This window comes from Nothobranchius furzeri, chromosome 12, assembly GCF_043380555.1.
Source record: "Nothobranchius furzeri strain GRZ-AD chromosome 12, NfurGRZ-RIMD1, whole genome shotgun sequence".
In the NCBI taxonomy this organism is placed as follows: Eukaryota; Metazoa; Chordata; class Actinopteri; order Cyprinodontiformes; family Nothobranchiidae; genus Nothobranchius; species Nothobranchius furzeri.
Genome location: NC_091752.1, coordinates 68,891,625 through 68,908,600, shown reverse-complemented (window position 1 = coordinate 68,908,600; position 16,976 = coordinate 68,891,625). Strand labels below are relative to the sequence as shown.

The 16,976-nt window shown below is 41.3% G+C and overlaps 3 protein-coding genes across 6 annotated transcripts in view; 2 read left to right on the top strand and 1 right to left on the bottom strand.

Moving 5' to 3' along the window:
* Positions 1 to 7,583, top strand: part of LOC129157277 (oocyte zinc finger protein XlCOF6-like) — a 36,500-nt gene extending 28,917 nt beyond the window's left edge. For 2 of the 4 annotated variants that reach the window (XM_070542896.1, XM_070542895.1), the window contains exon 3: positions 1,803 to 4,537. In XM_070542896.1, coding sequence (XP_070398997.1) covers positions 1,803 to 3,598 — 1,796 coding nt within the window. In that variant the 3' untranslated portion in view covers positions 3,599 to 4,537. Of the gene's footprint in view, positions 1 to 1,802 lie in introns of all 4 variants that reach the window. The other 2 variants (XM_070542894.1, XM_070542893.1) reach the window with 2 other exon arrangements.
* The window catches only part of LOC129157272 (zinc finger protein 665-like), a 215,297-nt gene continuing 203,187 nt past the window's right edge, over positions 4,867 to 16,976 (top strand). The window contains exons 1-2 of the mRNA XM_070542879.1: positions 4,867 to 4,894; positions 6,448 to 6,630. The gene's annotated coding sequence lies outside the window, so the exon portion shown is untranslated. The remainder of the gene's footprint in view (positions 4,895 to 6,447; positions 6,631 to 16,976) is intronic.
* On the bottom strand, positions 9,763 to 11,897 carry LOC139062207 (uncharacterized). Its single transcript, XM_070542985.1, has 4 exons — positions 11,754 to 11,897; positions 10,391 to 11,223; positions 10,118 to 10,324; positions 9,763 to 10,020 (listed from the first exon to the last, which is right to left on the bottom strand). Exons 1-2 carry the CDS (start codon positions 11,874 to 11,876, stop codon positions 10,456 to 10,458), a joined length of 891 nt encoding a protein of 296 aa, XP_070399086.1. The 5' UTR covers positions 11,877 to 11,897; the 3' UTR covers positions 9,763 to 10,020; positions 10,118 to 10,324; positions 10,391 to 10,455.

The window sequence follows — 16,976 nt, the reverse complement described above, 5'->3', positions numbered from 1 at the left end:
CAGTGTGTGGCAGTAATGAGCCACTGATCTACCAGTGGAGCCGTAGAAGAAGAAACGAGCCAATAAGTGCCCTCGGTTTTCATGACGTATCACGTTACTGACGCTCATCTTGCTATGAGAGATGGCGGATCAACAAGAAATACTGAAGAAAAATAGAAGCGACAAAACAAGAGAAACCCCGGACAAAAACCTCACGAGTATGGGAGCACTTCACTAGATGCCTTGAAAAGACCGGTGACCTGCAAAATATGCAAAAACCATGGCACGACGGAAGCACGACGTCCCTAAGTGAACATTTGAGACGAAAACATGTGGGGGCTGATGCAGCAGAGGAATGTCCGGTAAGTAACAGAAAATAAACAAGCTAACGCAGATCAAATTTGGGACTTTGTGTTAGCTGAGTTCGTTATAGTGGATGTTAAACATGTTTTTTTGCCGCGTCAGTTTACGGTGTTCTACTTCTGATTGACTAGATGCAATCGTGAATCTCCTCTGTGTTGTGAATCATGCGCATGCCAAATTTAGCACGTCTGTTTATAAGAATGTTCTCGTTAAGAGAAAAACGGCACAAACCCATAACTGTGTTCCTCATTCAAAAAAGGACAACTCCGCGGAGAAAAATATACAGACGAGCTGTGTCCAGGTGAATATAACGCGGCATAGTTGTACGCTTTCAATTTTTAAATACAGGAGAAATTCAGAAAGTCCTTTTTTTAACTATTAAAAGGCTGTTTAACCGTCTAACGCTGTAAAACGCCTCACAACACATTTTTGTCAAAATAAATGATCACTGTATATTGTTAATTAATTCAAATAATGTAATATTGATTTAGTGTTGTAGTGTGTGTGCTGCTTTATTTTATATGTGTACTTAATTCAGTTTATTTGTGTTTCTTATGCAGAAAAAAACAAGCAACGATGGACAACTACATGGGGAACAAGACACTCACCCCCCAGCAATGCATACCACTTACAAACTCTATTCTAGATTCTACATTATTTTTTTATGGAATTTACCTCTTATATTTTGATGCCAAAAAATGATTCTGGACTGATATTTTGCACTGTTTAGCTCATTTTACACCGCTGACTGTGTTCATGTGCAATAAAATAGATTGCAGTCAACTGCACAATTCTCTTATGTTTTTCTTTTTCTTAACTGAAATGTATTCATCACTTGTATAGGTTAAATAGCTTAACAATAACAAACCGATTAATCGAAAAAATAATCGACAGATTAATCGATTATGAAAATAATCGTTAGTTGCAGCCCTAGTTCATTTAGACATGAAGCATGTCATGACTGATGGCGGTCACTGAGTGGGCCAGGGTAATGGCAGGCCATTTCCCAGTTCTCTCAATTACCAGTCTGGTTAAGTAACTACTGTTGCTGCATTCCCAACTCTAACCTCAACTAAAAGTTAATTCACACCATACCTCTAAAACCAAATTAGGTTTTTATTCACTGTGATAACGTAGCAAATGTCCTCACAATTTTAATATGTCCCCATGTTAGAGGTGAAAAATGTGTCCTCACAGTGGATGTAAGACGCGCACACACACACACACACGCACGCACTCACACACAATATCACCAGGCTATAAGGGCAAACTTTCTAGTCAGTATGCAGCTCATTGAGTTTTCATGGCCTGGTCCAGTGTGCAGGGAACAAAGGTCTTTTTATAATAGGTGTTATTATGCGTCTTTTACTTGGCCGTTTGTTCAGGGCTCCTGTTCTATGTTTCAAAACACAGTTACTGCTGTCAGTAATTCACATCATGTGTTTCTGTGTTTCCTACAGCTTTTCAACAGGTGGTGCTGGTTAAAGAAGAAGCTCTAGAAGAACATAGCGCTGGTGTCAACCAGCAGGACTTAGATTTTCTCCATATAAAGGAGGAACTGGAGAAACTCTGGCCCAGTATGGAAGGGGCACATCTCCATTTGAAGGAGGAGACTGATGCCACCAGGTTTCCATTCACTGTTGCTTCTATAAAGAGTGAGGATGATAAAGAGAAGCCTCTGTTCTCACAGCTTCATCAGAAGCAAATAGAAGACAGAGATGTTTCAACCAGCAGCTCAGCTGACCAGACGACAGCAGAAACTGGTGGACTAGAAACTAGCCGGAAACCAGATCTGAACCCTCATGAACAGACTCCTGATTATTCAGAGACTGACATTGTAGAGGATGATGCAACTCTATACTCTGAGCTGTCAGACTCTAGGTCTGAAACTGGAGACCGAGACAAAGACTGGAATGAGAACAGGTGTTCTGAGTCAGATTTTAGGACTGTCAACAAATTCTTTAATCATAGGACACTTTTAAACAGTCACATGAGAGTCCACACAGGACAGAAGCCTTTTGCTTGTGAGCTCTGTGGAAAAAGATTTAGCCAAAAGACACATTTAAACAGTCATATGAGAGTCCACACAGGAGAGAAGCCTTTCACCTGTCAGCTCTGTGGTAATAGATTTAGTGAAAAGGGAAGTTTAAACAAACACATGAGAGTCCACACAGGAGAGAAGCCTTTCGCCTGTGTGCTCTGTGGTAATAGATTTAGTGAAAAGGGAAGTTTAAACACACACATGAGAGTCCACACTGGAAAGAAGCCTTTTGCTTGTGAGCTCTGTGGACAAAGATTTAGCCAAAGGACTGCTTTAAACTGTCACATGAGAGTCCACACTGGACAGAAGCCTTTTGCTTGTGAGCTCTGTGGAACGAAATTTAGCCGAAAGACACATTTAAACAAACACATGAGAGTCCACACAGGAGAGAAGTCTTTCACCTGTCAGCTCTGTGGGAATAGATTTAGTGAAAAGCGAAGCTTAAACAAACACATGAGAGTCCACACAGGAGAGAAGCCTTTCGCCTGTGAGCTCTGTGGTAATAGATTTAGTGAAAAGGGAAGTTTAAACACACACATGAGAGTCCACACTGGACAGAAGCCTTTTGCTTGTGGGCTCTGTGGAACGAAATTTAGCCAAAAGACACATTTAAACAGTCACATGAGAGCCCACACAGGTGAGAAACCCTTTGCTTGTGAGCTCTGTGTAAAAAGATTTAGCCGAAAGACACATTTAAACACACACATGAGAGTCCACACAGGACAGAAGCCTTTTGCTTGTGAGCTCTGTGGACAACGATTTAGACAAAAGACAAATCTAAACAAACACATGAGAGTCCACACTGGAGAGAAGCCTTTCGCCTGTGAGCTCTGTGGACAACGATTTAGCCAAAAGACAAATTTAAACACACACATGAGAGTCCACACTGGAGAGAAGCCTTTTGCCTGTGAGCTCTGTGTAAAAAGATTTAGTGAAAAGGGAAGTTTAAACACACACATGAGAGTCCACACTGGAGAGAAGCCTTTCGCCTGTGAGCTCTGTGGTAATAGATTTAGTGAAAAGGGAAGTTTAAACAAACACATGAGAGTCCACACAGGAGAGAAGCCTTTTGCTTGTGAGCTCTGTGTAAAAAGATTTAGCCGAAAGACACATTTAAACAGACACATGAGAGTTCACACTGGCTTTTCCCCTGTGAGTTCGGTGGAAAAGATTTACCCAAAAGATCAGTTTAAACGGTCACAAAAGGGTCCATAAAGGACAGAAGCCTTTTGCTTTTGAGCTCTGTGGACGAAGATTTCGCTGAAAGAAAACTTTAAACAATCATCTAAGAATCTACTAGGGCTGAGCGATCTATTGCAGGTGTCTCCAACCTTTTTTGGCCCGTGGGCTACTTTTACACAATGAAGTACAGCAGAGTTACTGCCATATGATTTATTTACATTGATACTTTCCATGTGTGAATGTGCTTATGTTAAACATGCTATACTTACTATATTAACATGCATTGTATTCACAAGTTGATTTATCTGTATTTCAGTACATCAGTATATATATTTTTTTAAAAGTATAAAAACTAGTGACATTCTGAAAACCAAATTAAACAAAACATATTTAGTTTTTTAAACTAATCGGATACTTTCAGATAATGAATAACAAATCTACTTCGTGTGAATGATTTGGTAATTTTTTTAGAAGGTTAGTAACATAATTTTTTAAGCGCACAGGAACAGCTAACCTGTAAAGCTGATGATATTTTAAATAAAATACAAGCTAAATGTGATGAAGACACAAAAGTCTAAATAGTTTGAATTGAAGTAAAAAAATGTAACATCAGAAATAAGACTTGTTCCTGCTCTCCTGATTTATTGAATAATTTTTATGAGTTTTTTTTTTGGTAATGAAAGTTAAGTTTTGCTGCGTTTATTGCTGACAATATGAAGGTTGGAGGTTTATCCTTTTTCTCTGCATCTTGTATGGTTTTTTCTCCGCAGGTCTGAAGGCTGTGCGTTACACAGAGCAGAGAGACAGACCAGAACCAAAAGAAATGATCACATCACACCAATCTTAAAATATTTACATTGGCTTTCAGTAACTTACAGGATTGATTTCAAAGACCTTTTATTTACTTTTAAATCATTAAATGGCCAATGACCTCTGTATATAGAGCTCCGGATTTCTCGTGACTCTCAGAGAGTAGACGCCATGTTGGCAGGCAATAAATGTAAACAAAATGAACGGGATCAGCTTGGATTTTACTTCGTCTGAGTTTACTTCACACTTTAAAACTGAAGAAATCGTTTCATATAGTCAGAAATTAAATAGACTAAACATCTAAGACCCTTACTGTGCCCCTACGATACTTTTTAAAAACGTCAGAAGCTGTCGGAGCGGCCCTGGCCAGGGAACACCTTGGGATTCCCTCGGAGGAGCTGGCCCAAGTGGCTGGGGAGAGGGAAGTCTGGGCCTCTCGGCTCTACTGCCCCCGCAACCCGACTCTGGATAAGCTGATGAAAATGGATGGATGGATGGACAAATAACATAGATTTACATGTAAGTAGTTTAAATAGAGTGCTGTGCTGTTTGAATGTATAAACTGAACGCCAAGAAAAATCACTAGTTTGATTTTTTTTTCCGTGAATAAAATAAATATGTCAGGCAGGAGCGTCTCGGGATCTGTCTGAGATCCGTCTCGGTGAGAAAGATAATAGCAATCCAAAGTGCTTTTCATGTGTGATCTGACAATTGATCAACCATTGCTTAAAAATTAAATACAGCTTAGCCGGTTAATTGCTGTGATCATAAAACACGTAAACGGCAGCACGCAGAAATCACGAGGCAACGTTTTACGTGATGTTTACTTGTTGCTATGAGTAATAAGACAGAAAAAGCCACGCCAAAATAAGTTTAGGAAGCCCACTAAGAATCGTAATAAAAGCATTTAAAATAAATACCATACACAGATGAGGAAACGTTTGTTTAAATACTTGATATGAAGTGGTCGCTGCATAAGCGAAAACCTTTACTCTCGGGATCCCACAGTTTCATTTCAGCCCGGTCACTAGGGCATTTTATTACAAAGATCCAACTTTTACGGCGCTCCGGATCTTGGGGAATCCTGTAGATGGCTCATTCCTTATGTCATCCGCGTTTGTTCTGGCATCCTGGGGCACAACAAGAATCCACCATGTTTCCCGTTTGATTGAGTTTTCTGACAATAACAAATAGTCCAGCTGCGGACTTCTGCCTGCCAATATGGCGCCGTTTCGATTGCCGGGAGATGTGACGTCAACTTCCGGAGCTCTATAGCAGAGATGTTTGAAACATATCACCCTTCAAAGTCACTTAGGTCAGCAGATAAATCCCAACTGGTACAACTCAGAGCCCGCACCAAGCACGGAGAGGCTGCCTTTAGCTGCTATGCGGTCCGTCTCTGGAACTGTCTTCCAATAGACATTAAGACCTCTCCCACCATTTCCATTTTTAAATCCAGATTAAAAACTGTAACAGAATGAAATGACTGTTTTCCCCTCCTCCTCCTCCCAACAGGATTAGTCTGCATGAGATATGGTCTCAAGGTGTCATGCATTCGCTTCTAACCTGCTTATTTTCAGCTCAACAGAAGAATGAAGAATGGACTCTTTTCTTTTAATTAATCAAAGAACTCTATTTTAATAAAGCTAATCCAACCAAGTGTTAGTCAATAAATAAGATGTGACCGATCTGTGAAATCAAAATAATAATTGCTTTATTATAATCCTAGAATATGATGAGTAATATGACGTTAAAAGTTCCAACAGGACTGATTTCACGTAGCCTTAAAAAGACATGACACATTACTTTCACTGATCCAGTCAGAATCTGACAGATCTGACGGAGGCGTGGTTTTGATGGTGTTTGGTAACTCTGTCAACTTTTCATTCTACCATAAACCATATCATCCGAAGTATAAAACTATGCCACGTCATCTTTAACGCCAGTTCAAAGCGTTCCAGAGAAAGTGTTGGTGTGGCCAATCCGTAACTCTCCTCTTCAACCGAAACAACCAACGACAAGCTGGATGAACTCTGTTGCATTTCACCAACCAAGCAACGGTTCCTTTCCAGAATAAAAGCTGAACCTCATGACCCAGGCTTGGGTCTTGCTAGACGTCAACAATTTGTCTGACCCGGAAGTAACTCACAGACTGGTCTGGTCGGCAACCGCAGCTGTTCCTACTCGGCTTCGGTTCCAGAGGTCAACTGGACCTCGACATTCCGGATGTAACGGGGGCTTCCCGAAGGGTGAAAGTAGGCCGACAAATGGCGTCTCATGTGGTTATGAATCTCCTAATCTAAGCTTAACGCGAAGACATCACCATCAGTTCCCATCAGAACTAATCGCTTCTTCAGATTTGCTGGTTCTGAGCCGCATCACACGTCATCCCATTCACCGTCTCATCCACCTAGTAACACCACACACTTAGAGTTAAAGTCAGTCTAGTTTAATTTGTTAGTAATAAAATTCTTAACTTTTAAACTTGACTCTCTCTCTCTTCTGTTGTCTCTGAGGGAATACGAAGCTGTTATCTATTCCCTGCATTAAGAAGTTCCAATCTTATGGTTTAAAATAATCTCCCAGATCTGTTAGATGGATTCCGTACTCGATACGGAATTTTAATGTCTTACGGTCCGTAATTAAATGTAATTAACAATCATTACAAAACAAAATTTTTTCATGATGCCTTCAGTTAATCTGTCCTTGCATCTGTGCTCTACTAGGTCTTTATCTGTATTGTGTTAAACTTATTCTATATGTATTTTATATAATTACCTATTCTGTGCTGTTATATTGTGTATTATTGTGTAATTAAAGCTAATACTTATAATAAAGTGTAGTTATTGTGTAAAGCAGTATATACTAGGAATGATTAATAAAAATAAAAACTAGAATTGGACCTGAGTTACATGGTAATAACAACTTAAGAACTCAGAAACAATACACTAACTTACTAAGTAATTACCATGTAAGTACTAAGTAATTGGAGCACTGTAAAAGAAAGCACTACCAATAATTGTACTTAATATGCTTTTATTTTTGTGTGCTATGTTCTGTGTCAATATTCTTTGATTTTATTTTACACAACATGATGTGACATTTTAACTATTTCATTTCACTTGTGATTGTTTTAACTATGTGAAGCACATTGGGCTACCGTTTTGTGTATGAAATGGGCTATATAATAAACTTGACTTGAGAGAGAGTTCACAATCATGTTTTGTTACTAAATGAGACACTCAGCTGAAACTGGGGGAAATATATGATGAATCTAAATCACAGGAGATGTCCAGAGTTTTTAAAGCCTGTGTTCATCATGTTGTGGGGGACCACAATGAGGCTACACTCACACCCAGTTCTTGGTACCACAGACGTATATATTGACTTGGGACTGTTTGTATGTAAATATTGTTGACTGCTTGGCTGCTTGATCAGAACCAGAAACGTATGTGTAACAGACCATCTGGGTGTTCAAGGGGCCGTATGTGGAGTGCCACACATAGGCTACGCTCACACCGGCTGTGTCTCAATTCAGGGTCTGCATCCTACCTTGGCCGGATTCGTCGGCCGGTTACGTCACAGCGCCGTGACTAGGCCCTGTCCCAATTCGAAGACTCCTTCAAATGCGGACGACGAATACGGCCTTCTTTTCGCCTGAATGAAGGATGGGTCTGGTGTATCCTTCAACAGGTAGCATTTCCAGAGATGCCTTGCAGGCCGGCCGGCAGAAAAACTTTTACAACAATGGCGGACAGTGAAGCGGGAGCTGTTGGAGAAGATAGCACGTATAAATGTAAGTATAAACTTGAAAACTGTTAGGGTAAGGGTTTTTTTTTATACACGAACATTTTTAGTTAGAAATATTACCGTAGAAGTGCTTGTATTGCGGTCTTGGCTCGTATGTTCGGCCGCTCGGTGTCGCACTTCTCCCGCTACATTTTCACCATGATTTTAATATTTTAGGGACTAAAGACAAAACCCAAGAATTCATAAAGCTTCGAGCGGAGATGGACCACATGTTCACCGGAGCAAAGGGCGTCTGTGGCATGGAGGTATGTCATATTTTATTTAAAAATTCGTTTGAGTTCAGTTTTTTCTGCCAAAACATGAAAGGAATAATCCGTTGTCCTCTTTTTATCTTTTCTCTTCCTGTTTCTTTTTCTTACATGTTAGGAGTATTCTGGAGAAAATGTCCATCCAGGGGAAGGTGACCCCCATCCAGGCAAAATAAAAAGGGATAATTTAAAGAAAAAATATAAAGTATGTAGATGTGTGTGGAAAAATATAACATGAATACATGCTAAATCTAAAAAGTTTAAACAGGTTTGTTGGTATTTGTGTAAAATGACATAATTATTATTTTTTTTTTTTACCTAGGATTGCAAGTATCCAGGGTCAGGAGAGGGGGTTAGTGGGAAGCCCACTGCTGCTACTTGGCCCTGGTTTGACCTCATGGATGAGTTATTAGGACAGAGACCCTCTATCAGTCCGCCTGTCCTAATTGCCTCTATCCGTGAGGACACTCCAGGGCCAAGTACAGCAGTGGAGGAAAGGGAGGAGAGTGAGGATGAAGATGGTCAGCCAGGAGGAAGTCAGCAGGGTGCAAGAAAAAGGAGAAGGGACAGCGATGACCAGCTTCTGGAGCTCATCAGAGAGGACATGAGGCTGCAGAGGGAGGACATGAGGCTGCAGAGGGAGGACATGAGGCTGCAGAGGGAGGCAGAGCAGCAGAGGGCACAGGAGAGAAGGGAGAACTTTGGGAAGCTTTTTAGTCTGCTTGAAAAAATGATAAGTAAAGATTAACCATATCTAACAAATGTTATAATCTAAATAAAATCAGTTCTTAAACTCTTGAAGTTTATTTTTGTTTACAAATGTGAATTGTTTAATATTACAGGGTATCCACTGGGTCTTGAAAAGTCTTAAAAGGTGATCAATCGGTTTGGGTCAAACTAAGACCCTTAGAAAGTATTAAACACTGTTATCACATCTTTGCTCAGGCTCAGCTTTGCAAACTATTTTCTCTGAATTAGCTCTCCAACAGTCCCAAAAACATTGTTTTAGTGCGTTATTTTGATCATTTTAATTTAAAAAAAACAAACATAAGACAGCCTATTGTGGGTGCATTTGAATTGCTTCTAAAAGCAATATTAAAATATTGAGAATGTCTTGAGAAAGTATTAAAATGAACTTGAAGATTATTTTCCTTAACATGTATTGTTAAATGTAATAAACAAATAATGTAATATAGAAAATAATGCAGAAATGGATCAAACTTAATAGTTTTATTTACAAAAACGTAGATCCAACATGTTTGAACATATATACACAAAATATTTAAGGGAAACATACAAAATAATAGAAAAATCTAATATAAGGTGCAGGATTAACCTGAGTGTCCTGTTCCAAGACCGTTTCAAAAACTTAAGCAGGAAGTCTCTAACAGGGCTGCTGGATCTGCCTAACAGATGACTGTCATGGATGGAGTGCTGGAGCTGAGACCCGTGGCTGCTCTTTTCAGGTTGACAAGTGAAGCATCCTACTGGGTGGTCTGCAGAGGGCTTCAAGATGCGTCTTGACTGTCCACTGCATCGTCCATCGGTTTGCAGGGCTGGCTGTCGACGGCTGCTACATGACCAAGACTGAAACATAAATAGACAAATAGGAGATAATAAATACAAAATCTACATACTATTGGTGAAATGTTAGGCTATTTAAAAAAATGCATTAATTTGTTACCTGTTAACAGTAGTCATGGTCCAGTGGAACCTCCTCCAGGGCAGACACCTCACAGCACAGCTGGTCCCGCCAGCGTGCACCGCTGACATCCTCCAAGCCAGCCTCCCCCTCATCATCTCCACCATCCTCCTCAGGCTCATCCTCCGCCACCACAAAGTCTCCAGCACTGAGGCAGATGTTGTGGAGGATGGCACAAGCGGTAACAACCTGTAATACATGAAATAATTAAATTTATTTCAAAGAAATGTGAAAATCAATATTTCGTACACTTACGTGAGGCACAAAGGTGTGGTGGACCTCCAGCGCTTGCAGGAAGATGGCTCTGAACCTGGTTTCCATCATTCCAAGGCACATTCTATCACAGAGCGTGCCTTGGAATGATGGCTGTTAAAGCGCTGGGCAGCCACACCTAGATTCCCGCGTTTGTAGGGAGTGATGAGTGGGAGTGGGCTTTGCAGGCATGGGTACCCACCATCTGCGAGGATGAAGTGCCCTGGAGGAGGGTAGACTGACTGCCTGTACAGGGGGCTGTGGCGGAGCACCCTGGAGTCGTGCACCGACCCCGGCCAGCCCACGTAGGTGTCAATGAAGCGGCCCTGATGGTCACACACAGCCTGCAGGATGATAGAGGGGAACAGTTTCCTGTTCCTGTAGCAGTGACCATCAGGGCCGCTTGGAGGCTTGATCCTGATGTGGCAGCCGTCGATGGCACCTGCAGCTTTAACAAAAGCTCTGTGCCGTGCCAGCCCTGCAAACCCCTGGGACACCACCTCCAGGTCTTCAGGGGTCTTTGGAAGGTGGATGACCTGGTGGCGAATGGCCACAACCTCCTCCGTGACTCTGTGGACGATGCGGTGGACAGTCGAACGAGGTATCCCGAACGCTCTGGAGACCACCCTGTAAGATGCTCCGCTTGCCAACCAGAAAAGAAACACCAGGGTCTCAATTGTGGCACCCCAACCACGACGCCGATCTTGGTTCAGCAGATTCAGCAGCACTGAAAGGGACTCCCTGCTCACACGAAAGTCTGGTCTCGGATCTTGCTGGTTGAAGAAACGGTCCAGGACTGGGACACTCAGGTTAATCCTGCAGTATCTGGGTCTAGTCTGGTTAAAGAGAAATACAGAACAAATAAAGTTTTATTTCAAAGCTGTAATTGTGAATGTGATAATATTGTACATATTCATGGTATTCTTTCACAATTCTAAAAAATTAACTTTTGAACAATGTATGCAATGAAGACAAAAGATCAATTATGTTTTGAAAGTGCTGTCCATAATTAAGTTTTGTAAGTCATATAAAAAGTTTTTATTTTCGTTCACTAGATGTCCTTCTACAGGTAGTGTAATGTGCTCTTTCTGCTTACAGTTATTTGTTATTTAATTATGATATCCATATTTTAGAATGATTTTATTGTTATTTAAGCCATTTTCACATTGTTTTTCTTCTTACTTGAGTAACTCTTTTGGTGGGGAGCTTTTGTAGTTGAGTAAGTATAAAAGATTTGAAGTTGTATTTGAGTATAAGGTTCGATTTTAATACGGAGTATGTTTGCAACCTGTAAGAAGTAGCTAAAACTATCCAGTAAGCTAGCTATAGCCGATAGGTAAAGGCTACTTAATAGAAACTACAATACCTGTTCATTGTTGCTTCTCAGCCTGAGCAATATAAAATGCCTTCGCCGTCGATACATCTCTTGTAACTCCTCCAGAAGCAAGGAAATTATTAAAAAGCTCAATAATGCTTCGAGCACCACCATTTTCCTTCTCCCTTCTGCTCAGCGGTTCCACGGTTGCTAGGCGACGGAACGTTCGCCGAGGGAGAGGCGGGAATTCATGAAGGCTAGGCCTGTCCAAATTCACAGCCGTTAACATCCGGTCTACCCGGCTGACGGAGGACGCAGCCCACGTCGGCCGGGTGGGCTGGGTCCTTCGAAGGATGCAGACCCTGAATTGAGACACAGCCACCCAGTTCTTTGGACTGTTTGTATGTAGATGTAGCAGGACTGGTTGGTGTCTCAACCAGTTGATCGGCCAGCCTATCACACATATTAATCAAACCAGCCCACCATTAAAACATATTACAGATGATAACAACTCTACTGCTTGTACTATAAGATTAATGCACACAATTTAATTTAAGACATTTAACTGCATGTGTGCGCGTGTTTTTGCACTGAATGTGTTCGTGCACATGGTTCACACGTGCGAACATCAAGAACAAAGTAGAAATTCACCGAAAGAAAGTGAATTGACTACATATTACTTTGGTACAAGTGTGAACCTAGAGCCCCACGACTGTTATTATTTTAGGTACGGAGAGTGATCACGCTAGATCAAACAATGGGCTGAGACAATGGGTGTGTCCGAATCCACAGGAAGGATGCTTATGAGTACGGGTCTTCGCCGGCCGCTAAGACCGGAACCCAGCGGCTCTGAATTCGGACAGTCTAGCCTTCACCTCTACGGTGGCCCGTAGGTCCCGTCACAGCCGTGGGGGCAGCTACACGCAAAGGAAAAATGCTAAAGCTAGTGAAAATCTAGCAGGAATATTAAGGAGCTACAGCAGCTTCACGTCCATCAGCAGCGTTTGTTCACAACCGTTTTCAGGTAAAGTAATTTAGTTTATTCTAGAAGCTTTCAGGACTTACATGTTAATTTTAGATGGTTTCATGTATGTTTTAAGCTACAGAATGAACTTGTTAAACATGCACAACACATTTCTACAGAGTATTATCATGTAGGTAATTAATATAAACCAAATGCATTATAAATGTTGAATGCTGTAGGATGTTTTCTAATGTAAATTGGACCTTAGAACTTATTTTGCATCAAATGGGGTAAAACGTTTAAAAAAAACAGGCTTTTTAATAAAATAGCATTGAAGTGTTTTCAATGTGCATTTGTTTATTCAACTTAAGCCTAATAATGATTAGATCTGTCTTAAAAATGTAAATTCTCTGTAGTTTTTATTTAACTATTCCCTGCTGCTTTTCTTTAAACTGAACAGAACCAGTGTACTGCAGGTTATGTTTTGTTTTACATTTTTCAATTTAAAAAACACTTTTTTAAAATCTATTACAGGTCAGCATGTACTGTGCTGCACATCTGCCTCTGTGCTGGTGAAGTTGAGGGTCTGGAGGATGAGTCTGAGGAAGATGTGTGTGGAGGTCAGTGGTGCTGTCCTGGAGGAGGTACCAGCAAACCACCACTACTGTTAACAGGCAAGCATAGGCGTCATTTTAACCGGGGACTCGAGGACATGTCCCCGGCAAAATTTGTGATTGGCAGCTCTGTCCCCCCCACTTTCAAAAAAGCCTGCAGATGAGGATTTTTGTTTTACCAGCTCAGATCTTATACCAGCGGTCGGCAACCTGTTCCCATCAAAGAGCCATTATTACCCGTTTCCCACACTAAAGAAAACACTGGGAGCCACAGCGGCCGCAGCGTTGTGGGCGGGGCCTACCCTCAGACAGCAGAGAGCTGCTCACAACAGATGACAGCAGCCGGTACCGGTCGCTCGCATGGGTGTCGCACCTGTGGGGGATTCAACACCCACACTTTTCCTTCTGTTTTGCTCACCTCCACACCAGTCTGGTTTCTTTACGTCGCACTCACTCTGTTTGCCTCATCTCCTTCTTCACCTCCGCTTCTGACAGCCGATGTCGGGTTTCCAGGAGAGCAGGAGAGGTAGGGACGGAAGAGCTCGACTGAATTCATAATTTTACATCTTGACATTAGCTGTGCAAAGTCTGAGTTTGATAAAGTGAAGAACAACAATTTGCAGAGGTTTATAACAGGCGCAGCGCCAGGTTTTCATTTTTGGGTGGGCCACGGTGATTTTGGACGGACCTTAATAAGCAGTGACTTAAGTGAAGCAGGCAGGTCGCGCTGGAAAATTTAGTTTAAAAAGACGTCATAAATGTGTTTCCCCGTCATTTTTATTTATAAAATATGAAGTAAAAACTCACAATTTAATTTTCATTCATTTGTCATTAATATGTAGTCTACACCCGTGCGTTAAGTGGACCATCTTCCAGTAAAACAAAGCATCCAGCCCACCTCTCCAAATGCGTAAAATGTGCATCAGCCGCTAGTTAGGCGCGCCACGTGCACCGTCAGCTACGTCAGCCCAGACAAGAGCAGAGCAACTAGAGAAAGAATAGAGGATAATTGTATCTGGATGTGGATGGAGATTACATTTTACAGCAGCCTGATCATCATTTAAATACATAAACCATCACCTGTCTTCTAGTCCACGCTATCAGCATTATTTTAATTGGTGTGTGTGTGTGTGTGTGTGTGTGTGTGTTTGTGTGTGTGTGTGTGTGTGTGTGTGTGTGTGTGTGTGTGTGTGTGTGTGTGTGTGTGTTTTCCACTTCAAACACTGGTCTAACCAACCAGACCAGCATGTCCAGTAACATATTAATGTTACAATTAAACAGTTTCACTTCATGTAGGCTAGGAACGTTTCACCTGCCGTGGCCTGACCGCTTCTGCTCCACATAAACTTTGTGCATGATCAGATGTCTCTACAGGTGCTTTTTGAGCTGAAGAGGCTATTCTGCCTCAGACTGGATGCGTCATGCGTCTCCATATTAGAGACGGGAACAAGCACTGTTCAGCCAAAGTTTCATAATTTCATAAAAAGAACATTTTTCCAAGTGACACATCCCTCAGAGAGACCGGGTTTCCAGACCGCTTCAGTGGGAGGAAATCTTATCGCATGCGCCGTGGTTCTGCGCTGCGCTGCGCTGCGCTGCGAACCCCTCAGATCTTCAGCCCACTGCCCACCGTGGGCGCTCCGAGCCGCTCTGAACACAGTGTCCAGTATAAAGCTCTGATGTTCTGATGGGAATCAAGTTACCTCTGCGATGTGTTGCTGGTGCAACTTTTGCTCATGAACAATTTTTGGTTGTAATTGTTAAAACTCATCTTTGCTCACAGTTTAAATACGTATGTTTAGGTTTTAGTTGTGTCAACATTACTTTTACATTTATATTCACAAGACTTAGTTTGAAACGGTTTTATTTTTGACAGACTCAGAGCCAGAAGATGGTGTCCTGACTGTACCCATGGTGATGCAATGGATGACTGGGCAATCACACAAGCATCTACTGGAGTCGGAAAGAATAACGTTCCACATCAGCACAATATTTGATCACAGCTGTGTTGAGCATTCCCCAGGCCACACTGTTGGCTTCCCCATAGTGAGTGCATGCACAGCTACTGTTACACGTCCAACAGTCCATCTCGAGGACTTTGAGTCCAACAAAACAAACATCACAACTGCCATTAAATACGGTGCAAGGTTTGACAGTTTAGTCAAATATAGTGTGCTTGAATGTTAAACTCAGAAGTTCTTGAATGTTCCCCAGTTAGAAAACATTTCAGCATAATTGTTGAATGTGTTGTTGAAGGATTACAGTCCACTGTTAGGTTTTTGCTTAACAGCTTTTATAGTGTCTTTTAAATAATTTATAGATTATTTTCATTCTTTTAAGAGAAGTTTTAATAATAATAAAGTTTATCAAGTCGTTGTCAACCACTTTTAAATTTAAATAAATGTGGTTACTGGAATGTGTTCTTGTCCTTTTCGCTCATGGACTCGTCTATTTGGCTGACAACAAGCCATCGCTAGTATTTTCCCTTTTTAAAGGTCTGTTTTGCATCCTACACAAGTACACATGAAGATTTTCCAGCTGAAAAAGGTGCCCAGTAAGAACCTGAGGACTGAAGAAAGCTGGCTAAATTTCATCTGAAATGTGATCAATTCCTTCCTGTCGTTGTTTAGCATTTCTCATTGTTTTAGATGTGCATTAAGATGGAAGCATAAATATGACGTAACACTCACAAGGCTGAAGTTGGTCTCAGTTTCCAGCTTCCAATTTTAAAACTAGCTAAAGGGCAAACGTTGTCGATCTTTAATATGCCCTATGTTAAAAACTGCACACACCGTAGACTCAAACATAGACCACATTATGGTGCACAAGCAGAACAAATAACAGCACCTCTAGGGAGTAACTTCTGATTAAAACGGATTAAAAACTATAACACATAATTCAAACCTGCTCTACGTTATTCTCCATTAACAGAGCAGCTAAAACCTTGTTTGGGACTTGTGGAACTTAAATAAAGGCATAGGACTTGGCTCATCTGGATCACCAGAACAAATCCACCTCAAAAATGACAAAACTAGACAATTTAACACAAGGACTACATTATTCTGCACAACAGCTGATTTCTGTAATCTCAAAAGAGGCATTTCATTTGTTGCATCAGGATAACATTGGATTAGTGCCAGCTCCAAAAGCAGATCATGTAAACTTATTTTGAATGCTTTAACTTTTCTACAAGCAGAGCAGATTAGAATAAACTCTCGAAAGACGGTAAGATGTATTTTTGTCAGTATGTATACAGATGTCCACGACCTTTTCTGTAGTGTGATGCAGGCTAGCCCAGCTGTCACTGGGCACACTGAGGCTGATGTACACACTAGTGCTGAAAAATTGATCAACTAGCATTTTTAAATGTTTTTCATGGTGGTGTAACTGAGGATTCTGCCATCTGCTTGTGTGGCTGTTTTGTACACCATCTCTGCTGGAGGTTGTTCACCTGCTGTGGAACCAACATCAGTCTGCAACGTCGTGCCAGACAACCTCCCTCCACCGGAGGAGCAGCCGTTCTGGGTAGTTAAGACACATCTCTCTGACTCCTCAGTATCTAGATTGTTTCTAATCTTGCTCCATTTCCTCGTTCCTCCACCCAAGTCCTGATTATGTGCTCATCACTGTATATATTACCTAAACTGCTTTAAATATTTACCTTCATCTTAACCGCTGTTTATTCATTTCCTCCTG